This window comes from Rutidosis leptorrhynchoides, chromosome 1 (assembly GCF_046630445.1).
Source record: "Rutidosis leptorrhynchoides isolate AG116_Rl617_1_P2 chromosome 1, CSIRO_AGI_Rlap_v1, whole genome shotgun sequence".
In the NCBI taxonomy this organism is placed as follows: domain Eukaryota; kingdom Viridiplantae; phylum Streptophyta; class Magnoliopsida; order Asterales; family Asteraceae; genus Rutidosis; species Rutidosis leptorrhynchoides.
In genome coordinates this window covers 699,324,369-699,339,224 of record NC_092333.1, presented here as the reverse complement: position 1 = coordinate 699,339,224, position 14,856 = coordinate 699,324,369, and the positions used below count along the sequence as shown (strand labels likewise).

General features: G+C 32.8%; 2 protein-coding genes across 4 annotated transcripts; both read right to left on the bottom strand.

The window, feature by feature from the left end:
* Nucleotides 1-805: 805 nt before the first annotated feature.
* Nucleotides 806-3,722, bottom strand: LOC139886136 (transmembrane 9 superfamily member 12-like). 3 transcript variants are annotated; one of them, XM_071869879.1, is made up of 2 exons: nt 3,531-3,722; nt 806-2,820 (listed from the first exon to the last, which is right to left on the bottom strand). In XM_071869879.1, exon 2 carries the CDS (start codon nt 2,762-2,764, stop codon nt 845-847), a length of 1,920 nt encoding a protein of 639 aa, XP_071725980.1. In that variant the 5' UTR covers nt 2,765-2,820; nt 3,531-3,722; the 3' UTR covers nt 806-844. The 3 variants fall into 3 exon arrangements, with proteins under 3 accessions (XP_071725980.1, XP_071725982.1, XP_071725981.1); XM_071869881.1 differs by lacking the exon at nt 3,531-3,722 and adding an exon at nt 3,382-3,516; XM_071869880.1 differs by lacking the exon at nt 3,531-3,722 and adding an exon at nt 3,358-3,451.
* Nucleotides 2,782-5,759, bottom strand: LOC139853282 (uncharacterized). The gene is made up of 3 exons (XM_071842657.1): nt 5,685-5,759; nt 4,186-4,758; nt 2,782-2,820 (listed from the first exon to the last, which is right to left on the bottom strand). The coding sequence occupies exons 1-3, from the start codon at nt 5,757-5,759 to the stop codon at nt 2,782-2,784; spliced, it is 687 nt and encodes a 228-aa protein (XP_071698758.1).
* Nucleotides 5,760-14,856: the final 9,097 nt, after the last annotated feature.

Below are 14,856 nucleotides of genomic sequence, written 5' to 3'. Positions count from 1 at the left end.
ACTTGACTCGTAACCCGACCCGTCTATTTTTCAACCATAAGTCATGTTTTACGCTTACCCTATTTGTAAAACAGTTACCCTTTTTTCGTTTTTGAGTTTGGTGTCATTGTTAGTTTGTTGTATGCAAGGTTGCAAAATTCGATATTCGGGGATTAATCGGTCTGGACTTTGGAAGGATTAATCGGTAATTCGGGGATTAATCAGAGATTAATCAGATTGTACTGTATACATTTAAATATTAAAATTTAAAAATTACGTGTAACTATAGAAAAAAATCATAAATATAAAGATAATTTTCAGCATAAGTGTCTAAAATTGTTCATTTTGTTTTAAAACTATAAAATTATAGTTTAAATCATATTAAAATGTTAATCATTTTTTACTTTGACTGACTTTGATTACCAAATTCGATTTTGATCCATCAATTGATGTTGACCGTTTAATTAAACGGATTTTTGAAAATCGGAACGGATTGCTCCTAAAAATGATTAATCGACGAGTAATTGGGTTTTTTTGCAACATTGGTTGTATGCATTGTTTGTTATCCGACTTGTATTTCGGTTTGGTCAAGTTGAGGGTCGGTATATCGGTATAGATAGTTTGCATCGTTACCGCTTTCTAAGTACGAGCCTCTTCGGAGTTTCTTTGTATACTTTGTTGAAGACGTTTTCTATTCGAAAACGTTTTCCGTTTTTATGAAAGTTTTCGTTATTTTTGCAGGAAAAAAAAAGAAAAAAAGAAAAGAAAAGAAAAGCATTGAAGTCAAGCTGCATTTCTTACACATATTTTAAATAAGTGTGCGTAAATACACATGATAAAATACAATTATACAATGATTAAACCTCTAATCAAACTTAACTGAAGAAAAAAGGTAGTAAACAAAGTAGAACGATGCGATGAAACCGATCGTACCAGCAGACAACATGATAGCAACTGCAATGATCAGTGAGTAACCAAGATAGATTACAACAGATACAAGACCATTCAATCGCACAAGTTTAACGACCAAAAAATATACAGAATATAAAAAAACGTAAACAGAAACCGAACCCGAAGCATAAAAAGCTTTCCACCACCACTCCCAATCCTCAACACGAAGATTCATGTACGTTAGGACGATAGAAACTTCAGCACAAACAATAACCAAAAACAACATTACAACGAGCAAAAACTCGAACGCCGTATAGTACCTTCCAAAATATACGCCCGAAAGGATGAAAAATAATTCGATAAAAAGCGCTCCAAAAGGAAGGACTCCGGCCGCAAGTATTAGGATCCATGAAGGGTATTTTCTAGCCGGAATCACCCTAGCAATTTGGTTGGTGCTGACCGGGTACGTTATGGTTTCGGTTCGAGTCCCTAAGTACCCTCCTAAGAGAATGAGTGGGACCGAGACGAAAAACCAAAGAGATAAAAGTGTGAAGTATAAAGAGATTGAAATGGCACCAGAGCTTTTACTGCCCCAAAGGATAAAATTTAAACCGGTGAAAATGACAAAAACGACCCCGGGAAAGAAACACGCGATCGACCAACATAACGATCGCCATCCTTCTGACGAACCAGTAACGATTCGGTATAAATATGCACCTGCAAACCCAGCTGCAGCTCCCATCAAAAGATAAAGGATTATCATTCCTGTTAAAAGCGTACCTCGTGAAGACATATAACCTAAAGCGGATAATATCACTGTGAAAATCGCCAGTCCGGTAATTTGGACTCCGTTTCCGATCAATACACATAGAAACCTTGAGTTGTTCGGTTCTCGAAACACGTCACCGACAACAAGTTTCCATCCGGATGGTTCCTCGTTCGTTTGCGCTTGATCGAGTTCTTCATATCGGGCTAGATCCCTTCTCACTGTTCTTAAAAGGATAACAAAAATAACTCCCGCCAAAAAGAAAATCACCATTAATGAATTAAAAATATAAAACCAGTGATTAGCATCATCAATTTTTATGTAAGCGTCCCATCGAGACGGCCATTTAATATCGCTTTTCACAAACTCGACCTCGTAGGTGAACGAGATTCGCTCTTGTTCTCTTATAACTTGAGATTTTTTAAGGTCAAATAGGCAGTCAACAGACGGAGCTGGATCGTATAAATGAAGTTTTGACAACTTTTCAGATTCGTATTTAACACTGCACGGGGAAACCTCAAAACCAACAATCTCGTATCCATAAGCTTTCGACACATCATCACCTCTTTTATGCACACCTATAGCTTCATCACTTTCATGTATGTATACTTTGAACTTTAAGTGATTGATAACATAATAATCGTCGTTGTTCGTAAGGGATAATCCAACAGGGAACCCAGTCCACTTAATTTTAAAGCCATTCATAACAGGCAAGTTATCCAACAACATGTTAACTTGATACATGTCACGAGTTCTCTGTGTTAAGAGCTTAACCTCGTGTTTATTTAAGGGATGTGTTGTACACATGAAAACAGATTCGTTAACGTTCATCCGAAAACGATAAGGGGAATTATAAATTTGGTCACCCATAAGTTGTTGCCCTATATTTTCTTCACTTTTTCTTATCCCCATAGAAGGTATGCAGTACGGTAGACTATAATAACTAAACGGAATCTGTGTCTTGATAGATGTCAAAGAATTAACTTTGGCATATAATTCATCTCCCGTAACGTATGTATGCATGTAGCTTCCAGACAAATCAACCGCGTTGCAAACATGTAAGACGCAAATCACATAAGTGATAATTAGACAGTAACTCGCCCCTGTTTTCATCGATGAAAAAGCCATTGGTCGTAAAGAATTGTTCACGCTAAGCCAATGTCCAACTGAGGATTATCACAAACCTACAATGTATAAAAATTGACAGTCAGTTATTCTGTTATTCTCTATGAACATAACAAAGCAACAGGATTGAGAAATATGAAATATAGGCCTCATTATAAATTGAACTGTTCACTACATATTTTTTACATGATTTTTCTTTTGTAATAAGCACCAAAACCTAGATTCATCCAGCTAATTGTAAAGGCACCTAATGTAAAAACATCTAAGAAGATTAAGTGGAACACATATAGATATAGATAGTTAAGTCTAAAATACATTTATATTTTCATTTTCATAGCTTAAAGTTGAAAGTTGATAGGTTGGCAGTAACCTCAATTGCGTTTATTAAAAAAAAAAAAAAAATACAGTAACAATAATATAAAAAAAAAAGTTTAATACGCAGTCCCAAGCATCCCCCCACTTGATTTCTTGTTCCAGGGTTAAAATACTTGATTAAAATGGAATACATGGCAGTTTAAAGCTAGCTTGACTAAAAAAAACAATAGACTAAAATTAATATAAGCAATTAAGTTAAGCATAATAATAGTAACAGTAACCTAAGATACGCGAATAACGAACACTTAATCAACTCAAAATCTTTAGAATCGTCAAAGTGATGGATTAATTGTATTGTATGATGCATAAGTCAAGAGCAGCAGTAGACGGCGAGGTTGATAAGAGCAGAATTAGGAGTATAAAATTTTAGGGATTTGATTAGAAAGAGGGTTACCTTTTTTTTCCTCTAGAGAGAAAATCATTAACATTAACATTGTTGAAGAAAAGAAGACGAAGCAACCAGGTAGAACAAGTGGTCTGTTGACCGATGGGAGTTGAATTTGTCATTTGGTCGTATGAATGATGATGATAAGCAACCAGGTTGAACAAGTGGTCTGTTAACTGATGTGATTTGAATTTTGTCATTTTGGTCGTATGAATGATGATGATTACCACTAAGAAATTTATATGATATCTTATCCTAGTATAAATTTTTTTTTTTTTTCCTTTTATTTAAAAGCAAGCAGAATTTTTATTACTATACCAACGAAAATAAACAAACGAGAAGAAGAAGCAACGGGGAGTTATAGCCCGAGGCTGCAAACTGACAAAATGTTATGTACATACTAACCACAATATTGTTACAATAATGAAATTATGAAATTACTCCTAATGCCATTCTAGCCAACACTCGTTCTATCATTTGATCCTAAGATGTAGAAACATAGATTTAGAACCCATTGGTGCGATTCCATCGAAAGTTTTTTACCCCTTTCCGAGAACCACCCAAAAGACAAGGTTTGGACTTCGGATGATATATGATTTGTGTTCCATTCTTTGTTTTTGAACACTTTGAAATTTCTCGATCTCCAAATGATGTAGTTACATACCCATTTCATTGCCTCCCAAATAGATTTCCCGTTTTTAGCGAATGAAGAGAAAACCGAATCTTCCACGAATGGATCTAGTATCACCAACTTATCTTCCGGGATGTTCCACCATCTAAGAAAAGCCTTCCAAAATTCATTTACCCTTACGCAATTGGAGAAAATATTTTCTACCGATTCCACATCCGCTTCACAAAGGGGACAAAGCAGGGAATGTAGATCAATTCCGCGATTATCAAGCTCCACCCGCACCGGAAGTCTTTTTTGTCTAGCCCTCCATGCGAAAATTGCAACCTTTTGTGGGACTAGTTTGTTACGTCGAGTTTGTAGTGATGTTGACAACGAGGATAGCCTTTTTTCGTCTATTAGAGAAGCTAGTTTCTTTGTTGTGAATGAGCCATTCGGATTAAGCGACCATTTCCATTTGTCATGTGAAGCCTCTAGAAAACTGAACTCCCGTAGTAATGATGATAACTCTTCGCATTCTGAAATAGCACGCCCACGTGACTCTCTTACCCATGGCCATTCTAATTCCACGTAATTATTCGATCGATTGATTCGGTCTTGTACACTAGCCTGCTTATTAGATTCTAATTATTATAATTTAATTCTAATTCTAATAATAATAATAATAATAATAATAATAATAATAATAATAATAATAATAATAATAATAATAATAATAATTAATTATTATTATTATTATTATTATTATTATTATTATTATTATTATTATTATTATTATTATTATTATTATTATTATTATTATAGTGAAATATTCAAATGAATTCGGCAATTTGCTTAAATTCCAAGGAAACAATGAGAGTGCGACAATCACTTTTTCTCACATGTAGTCAAAACTACTCCATCACATGTGATTGACTTTCTTAACCCTTAACCCTAAACCCTAAATCAACACTAAACCCTATATCCAGGGTTTAGGGTTTAGAAATTATAGTTTAGGGTTTATCAATTAAGGTTTAGAATTAGGGTTTGAAAATTGGGGTTTAGAAATTAGGGTTTAGATTGAGTTTTTAATACGAACGGTTTGGAGTTTAGGGTTTTGAAACTAAACTCAAAACCCAAAACTCTAAATCGGGCTAAATTTAAAAGAAAAAAATTGAAAAAAAAATTGTGAAATTTTTTTTTGAAAATAAATTTTTTTTTTTTTTGAAGAAAAAAATTTCGAGAATTTTTTTTTTTCAATCACATGTGATTGTCGCGCCACATGTCACGCTCTGATTAGTCCCTTGGATTTCAAGCAAATTATTGAAAGCAAGAGATTACAACTCTTATAATATACCCTCTAATTTTGTCATTAAACTTCAATTAACCAATTAGGAGTATTTATCATAATATTAGAAGTATTTACGGCCCCATAACGATGTCGACAAATAAAGAATGTGGGACAATCTTTCGGTTGAGATTAGAAGAGAGTGTGATGGTGCATTCGTGTTAAGTGGGGAGTTTAATGAAGTCCGTGATCAAGACGAAAGGTTAACTTGTGAATTCATTGCAAGTAGAGTCAAAAGATTTAATGACTTTATCTCTTCAAATGAGTTAATTGATTTACCCATGGGTGGACGCAAATTCACTCGTGTTAGCGATGATGGGGTAATGTATAGTAAATTAGACCATTTTCTTAATAACCGAGGATTTTAACTTCATGTGGAGAAATTTGACGGTTGTAGCATTGGAAAGAAAAATATCGGATCATTGTCTCATCTTACTTAAAGACGAAGAAAAAAATTTCGGGCCAAAACTTATCAAAGTCTTTGATGATTGGCTCAAGGTTGAGGATATCGATAATAATGTCAAACAGTCATGGGAATAGGAGTTATCTAGGGGTAATAGGTCGGATTGTTTTTTCAAGAACAAATTGAAAAGGCTTAAGATGGTGCTAAAAACAAGATGTTCTCATGAATTTTCACATATTGATGGCGAAATTGAAAGCTTCAAAAATATTACTCTTAATCTAGAATCCAAGTGTGACGACCCGGAAATTTTCGACCAAATTTAAACTTAATCTCTATATGATTTCGACAAGATAAGAAAAGTCTGTAATATTGATTCTCAAACTTTTTGAACTAATGTTATATATTCAGGTAACTTTTGACTATTGACCGACGATTCACGAACATCTATTTGTAAATATATATATATATATATATATATATATATATATATATATATATATATATATATATATATATATATATATATATATATATATATATATATATATATATATATACAATAAGTTGGAATATTAATTATTCATAAATAACTTGCAATGTGTATTTAAAAACTTATTTATGTATATTAAATAAAGATATATACATATATATAATTTCAAGTTATTTAGTAAACGATAGTAACATTCGTTTATTGATTCGATTGATATTTAGATAAGTTAACTAAAACGTTTAAGATGAACAAGTAAAACACTATTTGCTACTGTAAAAACGACTTTGCTACAGTAAATACTATTTGCTACAGTTAAACACTATTTTCTACAGTGAACACTATTTGCTACAGTGAAAAATATGTCGACAAACAAGAAAACAAAACATATTGGGTGCGTATCAGCTGACATGCGATCGCATGGCAAATGGGAATGAAACTCATGCGATCGCATGAGGTTCAGTTCCAGGCCACATCTATAAAGCTCGCAGTTTTTGCTCCGAATTTATTCACTTCTCTTCTCATTTCTTCTTCTGCTCTATAATATATATATATACATATATATATATATATATATATATATATATATATATATATATATATATATATATGTATATACATATATATATATATATGTATATGTATATATGTATATATATATATATGTATATATATATATATATATATATATATATATATATATATATGTATATATATATATATATATATGTATATATATATGTATATATATATATATATGTATATATATACATAATTATTATTATTATTAAGATTAATAATATTATTAATCTTATTATTATTATCAGTAGTATTAATATTATTTTAATTAGTATTATACATAAAATACTACGACGAGGTCATGTTCAAACGATTTCAAAAATGGTTTTCGTGTGAGTCAAAGCTAAGGAAATTATGGGTTATAGCCAAGGAGGTAATGGGTATGGTTCGGGGGTATTGCTCGTGAGATCAAACTAATGTTTATCATCTCCGTTGCGTCTACGTACTTTCCTACAATATTGAATCACAATATTGATACGTGAGCATTCATATCTTATCTTTTATATATTAATAGTGTATTCATGTCTAGTGCTCGAGTATATATGTTTATGCATGCTTGTATGCTTTAATTTTGTCGTTAGATAGTTTATGATGAATCACGAATTTGATACATATGCTACTGATATAAAGTATATGATATACATGTTTTTGGAAAGCTGACGAAAAATTATTAACTTTTCATTTAGAAATCGCGTGATTTCGATAAACGGATTAAAAGATATGGTCAACTGAATTATGGTTAACAATAATTGAAATTGTGTTTGAAACTGTAAATTAATATTTAAACAACTTGTCTATGAGATTGATAAATTGGATTTTCAAATATTACTAATCGAGTAAATGAATTTCTATATAAGGTACGTCTCGTCTTGTTGAGCAATTGTCAAAGTTGACTGTCTTATCATGTTTTAAAGCTTTATAAACACTATAATCTGATTTTACAAGTATTGGAAAACTATTGAAATAATAAAATATGTTCGATTGCCATGATAATTCAAATATAATATAGCTCCTGAAATAAATAATATTTTGAGTTTGATAAACCATAAATTCGTTCAATTATCAAGACTTATACTATGATAATAAATATGTATAGATTTAAAGATCATATTGGGTTAGGTTGACTTTTGAGATGACTTTTGTTAACTTTTGCATGTCGGTCTTGAGCATTAGGATTGTGATACACTATGACCCGACCTAGCTTATTTAGACATGTATTGACCAACATATGTTCTCTAGGTTGAGATCTACAGTTATTTTGCATTCCGAGTTTCGGTCACATTTCGGTGAATGACCTTATGTGCTGCTAAGGTGAGTTTCATTTGCTCTCTTTTTAAATGCTTTTGCAATATATATTTTTGGGCTGAGAATACATGCACTTTATTTTAAACGCAATGGATACAAGTACATACTAAATTCTACACCGAGTTTGAACCGAAAATCCCTTAGCTTTGGTAACTAGTAACTGCCGGTTATAAGAACTGGTGGGCGCGAGTAGTTATATATGGATCCATAGGGCTTGACATCCCCGTCTGTTCCAGGTATAGAAACCCTAGCCTGAACTATAAAATTGACGTATGCTATTTGAGTTTAGTACACGTTGAATTGCGTGTAGTGTACATGTTGGTTGCATGTTTGTTAAAATAGGGGTACTTATTATAACGTTAAAGTTTAGTTTCCAGGGTGCTCAATTTTGTAGAATCTTTTGATAAACGTTTCGGATGAAACAACTGAAATCTTGTGATCCACCTTTATATACAGATTATGCGCAACATAAAAACTATGAACTCACCAACCTTTGTGTTGACACTTTTAAGCATGTTTTATTCTCAGGTTCCTAGAAGTCTTCTGATGTTTGCTTATACGTTATACAAGCTATGTGCATGGAGTCATACATGCTTTATTCGAGAAAACTTTGCATTCACAAAATTATCACCATGTATCGTATTTGACTGTATTGTCAACGGATGTATTATTAAAAACTATTATATACGGTGATTGTCTATACGTAGAAATCATCAGATATCAAAAACCTTGGATTTATATATTCATTTATGGTGTGCTTTTTTCAAAAGAATGCAATGTTTACAAAACGTATCATATAGAGGTCAAAACCTCACTATGAAATCAATGAATGATGTATTCGTCCAAATGGATTTGGACGGGTCATCACACCAAGGCTGAATGTGGAACATTAACAGAAAATGAAAAGGAATTGTGAAAGGTATCAAGGAAGAATCGGATGAAAAAATAAAAAATAAAAACAAGTATGCTTAAACAAAAGGCTCGGGTTCGGTGGATACTTGAGGGTGATGAAAATTCCAAATATTTTCACTCGTTGATCCGCAATAGATACAGTAGAAATGATATGCGTGGTCTTTCAATAAATGGTGTTTATAATGAAGAACCTCACGATATTAAGGAAGCCGCGTTTAGACATTTTTCTCGTATCTTTGAATGTCAAAATGGGGAGAGCCCAAGTATGGAAGATTTGACATATCCTTCCTTATCCCTGGAAAATGTCACGGATCTTGAAAGGAGTATTGATGAAAAAGAAATATTGCAGGCTATTAATGATTGTGGGAGCACAAAAGCTCCAGATTCGGACGGGTTCAACATGCACTTTTTAAAGAAATTTTTGGGATATAATTAAAACGGCTCTTATTGCAGCTATTTTGTGATTTTTGGAAAGTGGTGAAATTTCTCGTGGATGCAGCGCTTCCTTTGTCACCCTTGTGCCCAAAAAACCGAACCCCATGGGATTGTGTGACTTCCGCCCTATTAGTCTTATATATAGTTATTATAAAATGATTGCAAATATTCTTTCCAATAGACTTGGAAGAGTTTTTCCAAACCTTGTGGGATCAGAACAATCCGCTTTTTTGAAAGGAAGATATATTCTTGACGGTGCACTTATTGCAAATGAAACACTCGAGTATTTAAAATCGTCAAGAAAGAAAGGTATCATCTTCAAGGTTGACTTCGAAAAGGCTTTTGATAGTCTCAATTGGGACTTCTTGATGGAAGTAATGAGTTGCATGGGTTTCGGGGTAGAATGGAGAAAATGGATCATGGCTTGTCTCAAATCGGCATCTGTCTCCATTTTAATTAATGGAGCGCTGACTCGGGAATTCAACTTGGGTAAAGGCGTTCGTCAACGCGATCCTTTTTCGCCTTTCCTCTTCATTTTAGCTGCGGAAGGTTCGAACATTCTCACTAAGGTGGCGGTTGAAAAATGTATATTTAAAGGGGTGGAAGTGGGAAGAGATAAAGTCCTAATCTCGCATCTTCAATTTGAGGACGATACCATTTTTTCGGAGAGTAGAGTAAAGTCAATGCAACGAATCTTATTGGTATTCTTAAGTGTTTTGAATTATATTCCAACTTAAAGTAAATCTCGAGAAAAGTTGCTTATATGGTGTTGGAGCAAACCAAGTGGAAGTGGATTCGTTAGCACGAAAAATGGGTTGCAAAGCCGGAAAGTTTCCTTTAACGTATATTGGGATTCCGATCGGTACTAAGATGAATAGCTTAAATGCTTGGCAACCGGTTATTGAAAAATTTAAAGTAGACTTACAAATTGAAAAATGCGTTCGATGTCTTTTGGTGGAAGATTAGTCATCATCAAATCGGTTCTTAATAGTCTCCCTTTGTACATTTTCTCGCTTTTTCGTGCCCTGTCGAGTGTTATCAAGATTCTTGAGAGCTTGAGACGTTGTTTCTTTTGGGGCGGGGTTGAGTCGGGTCCTAAAATGTCTTGGGTCAAATGGGATCGTGTCATTGCACCATATTAGGCGGGGGGTCTAAATATTGGGAGTCTAAAATTTATAATCTTGCTCTAATGGGTAAATGGTGGTGAAGGTTTAAAACCGAAACTAACGCTTTATGGGTAAAGTTAATTCGTAGCATTTATGGTTTACATGGCAACCTAATGTCAGATTGTGAGTCTTCTCATAGTCCGGCTTTAGGGGTTGGAATAACATCATACGTGCACGAAAATTAATTGAAGAACTTCAAGTGCCTTTCAAGTCTTCTTTCGAGAAAGTCATTGGGGATGGTAATTCCACTTCTTTTTGGAACGACCATTGGAACGGTGACAACTGTTTCAAGACGCTATTTTCGAGATTATATTGTCTAGAATCAAGGGTTGAAGCTTCTGTTAAGGATCGAATGTTTGGTATTGCTGCTGCTATCTCAGATTCTGCTGCTGCTACTATTTCAAACTTTTCATGAGAATGGTCTGGCTTCCTACAAGCCGCACACTTGCTGAATTGCAGGCTTTAAAAAATTTGTTGCAATCGAATTGTTTGGTTCAAGGGAAGGTTGATTCGTGGAGTTGGAGATCGTCTTCAAGTGGGAGGTTTACAGTCGGAAAGTTAACAAAATTAATTGAGGAAAAGGTGGTCGCAGACGACATTATTGGGAGAGAAGAAACATTGCACAACTCGCTTATCCCAAAAAAGATTCAAATATTCGTGTTGCGGGCTTTACATAAGAGACTACCGGTTTGGATCGAGTTAGATAAAAGAGGTATAGATTTACATAGAATTTGGTGCCCTCTATGGGATGATGACATCGAAACGGTGGATCATACTCTCATTTTTGGCTCTCGCGCTCAAGAATCATGGTCGCATATTGTGACGACCCGGAAATTTCCGACCAAATTTAAACTTAATCTTTATATGATTTCGACAAGATAAGCAAAGTCTGTAATATTGATTTTCAAAATTTTTCAACTAATGTTATATATTCAGTTAACCTTTGACTATTGACCGACGATTCACGAACATCTATTTGTATGTATATATATATATATATATATATATATATATATATATATATATATATATATATATATATATATATATATATATATATATATATATATATATATATATAATAAGTTGGAATATTAATTATTAAAATTAATTATAAATAACTTGCAATGTGTATTTTAAAAACTGATTTATGTATAAAGATATATACATATATATAATTTCAAGTTATTTAGTAAACGATAGTAACATTCATTTATTGATTCAATTGATATTTTGATAAGTTAACTAAAAGGTTTAAGATGAACAAGTAAAACACTAATTTGCTACATTATTTTCGAATTGCTACAGTACCCGAAAAGCTACAGTGTTTTTAAAAACCACTATTTGCTACAGTAAAAATCATTTTGCTACAGTAAAACACTATTTCAAAATGAAAATGTATGTATATTTTACAAATGTTATAAAATATAATATTAACTTCGATATAAAACGTTTTGATTTAAAATAATATTATTATATATTAAGACGTTAATTTATAGACGCAAATGACCAAAACACTCGAACGTACAAGATACACTTCGGGTAATATAGTTATTGGTAATGTAAGTCTATATTTTGACAAAGGTACACGTTGGGAAATGTAAAGTACAAGTTATTAAAGCATACGAAGTAACGTTCGAAAATCCAAAACCGGGATATAAGTCAAGTGACAACGTACAAGTAATCGGAACTAAAATTACAAGTCACCTATACACGAGAATATAATATAATATCTATATAATTAATATAAATTATATAAATTATATATATATTTATTTAAATATTATGTCGACAAACAAAAAGACAAGGCAAAATGAGCTGGATCAGCACACCATGCGATCGCATGGGATTTGGGCATCACAGCCATGTTATCGCATGGCCACCAGGAACCACAAATCTTCTATAAATTGGCCAGTTTGCTCGACACACACTGCACGCACATATATATCTCAATCTCTGCTCTCTATATTTATTATTATTATTATTATTATTATTATTATTATTATTATTATTATAAATCTTATTATTATTATTAGTATATAGTATTGTTGGTATTATTATTAGTATTATTATACATAAAATACTACGACGAGGTCTTGAGCAAGTTATTTTCAAAACAAGCTTTTCAAGCGGGATAGCGCTAAGAAAATTATGAGTTATAACTATGGAGGTTATGGGGTATTGCTTGGGGGTTATGATCATGAGTCAAAGGTCAATCCAGCGTTTATCATTTTCGTTGTGTCTACATACTTTTCCTGCAATATTGAATCACAATATTGATACGTGAGCATTCATATCTTATCTTTTATATATTGATAGTGTATCCATGTCTAGTGCTCGAGTATATATGTTTATGCATGCTTGTATGCTTTAATTTTGTCGTTAGATAGTTTATGATGAATCACGAATTTGATACATATGCTATTAATATAAGGTATATGATATGCATATCGTTGGAAAGCTGTCGAAAAATTAATAACTTTTCATTTAGGAATCGTGTGTTTTCGAGGAACGGATTAAAAGATATGGCCAACTGAATTATGTTTGATGTTAATTGAAATTGTGTTTGAAACTTTAAATTAATATTTAAACAACTTGTCTATGAGATTGATAAATTGGATTTTTAGATATTACTAATCGAGTAAATGAATTCTTATATAAGACATGTCTCGTTTTGTTAAACAATTGTCAAAGTTGACTTTTTGAGATGACTTTTGTTAACTTTTACATGTCGGTCTCGAGCATTAGGATTGTGATACAGTATGACCCGACCTCGCTTGTTAGACATGTATTAACCAACATATGTTCTCTAGGTTGAGATCTACGGTAATTATGCATTTCGAGTTTCGGTTACATTTCTGTGAATGACCTTATGTGCTGCTAAGGTGAGTTTATAGATCCCTTTTTAATTGCTTTTGAAATCTATATTTTTGGGCTGAGAATACATGCACTTTATTTTAAACGCAATGGATACAAGTACATACTAAATTCTACACTGAGTTTGAACCGAAAATCCCTTAGCTTTGGTAACTAGTAACTGTCAGTTATAAGAACTGGTGGGCGCGAGTAGTTGTATATGGATCCATAGGGCTTGACTTCCCCGTCTGTTCCAGGTATAGAAACCCTAGCCTAAACTATAAAACAGACGTATACTATTTGAGTTTAATACACGTTGGATTGCGTGTATTGTACATGTTGGTTGCATGTATGTTAAAACAGGGGTACTTATTATAACGTTAAAGTTTAGTTACCAGGGTGCTCAATCTTTTAGAATATTTTGATAAACGTTTCTGGATGAAATAACTAAAATCTTGTGATCCACCTTTATATACAGATTATGAGCAACATTAAAACTATGAACACACCAACCTTTGTGTTGACACTTTTAAGCATGTTTATTCACAGGTTCCTAGAAGTCTTCTGCTGTTTGCTTATATGTTATACAAGCTATGTGCATGGAGTCATACATGCTTTATTCGAGAAAACGTTGCATTCACAAAATTATCACCATGTATCTTATTTTGACTGCATTGTCAACGGATGTAGTATTGTAAACTATTATTTAAGGTGATTGTCTATATGTAGAAATCATCAAATGTCAAAAACCTTAGAATTTTATATTCATTAATGGTGTGCCTTTTCAAAAGAACGCAATGTTTACAAAACGTATCATGCAGATGTCAGTACCTCACTGTGAAATCGATGAATGATGTATTCGTCTAAATGGATTTGGACGGGTCATCACACATATCTATAGGTGGTGGAATCTAGGCAACTTTTCTTCGTTTAGCATTAATGAGTTACTTCGAGATATACCGCAACATATCAACTCAAATGTGGCTTCCAAAATTTTGCAAGCGGTTATTTGGGTTAGTTCATATTTGATTTGGAAGAATCAAAATAATAGGTTCTTTTGTTTAATTGTTGGAATGCGCCGCTTGCTCTCAATGAAATTCAAGTTGCATCTTTTGACTGGATATCAAGGAGAGTAAAAGGTCTTCAAATCGATTGGAACATGTGGAATTCTGAGATGTATCTTGTATAATGTCTCAAACAGATGCAATCTTATCATCTGTTTTCGCTATTATGTATA

What these genes read in the sequence shown, in the direction of transcription:
- LOC139886136 (XM_071869879.1), bottom strand. Translation starts at nt 2,764, where the DNA reads ATGGCTTTTTCATCGATGAAAACAGGGGCGAGTTACTGTCTAATTATC.
- LOC139853282 (XM_071842657.1), bottom strand. Translation starts at nt 5,759, where the DNA reads ATGGGTAAATCAATTAACTCATTTGAAGAGATAAAGTCATTAAATCTT. An exon ending in TACTTGCAATGAATTCACAA is followed by an intron (nt 4,759 to 5,684) that starts GTTAACCTTTCG and finishes TCTAATAAGCAG; the next exon opens with GCTAGTGTACAAGACCGAAT. An exon ending in TTTGGGAGGCAATGAAATGG is followed by an intron (nt 2,821 to 4,185) that starts GTATGTAACTAC and finishes TATACATTGTAG; the next exon opens with GTTTGTGATAATCCTCAGTT.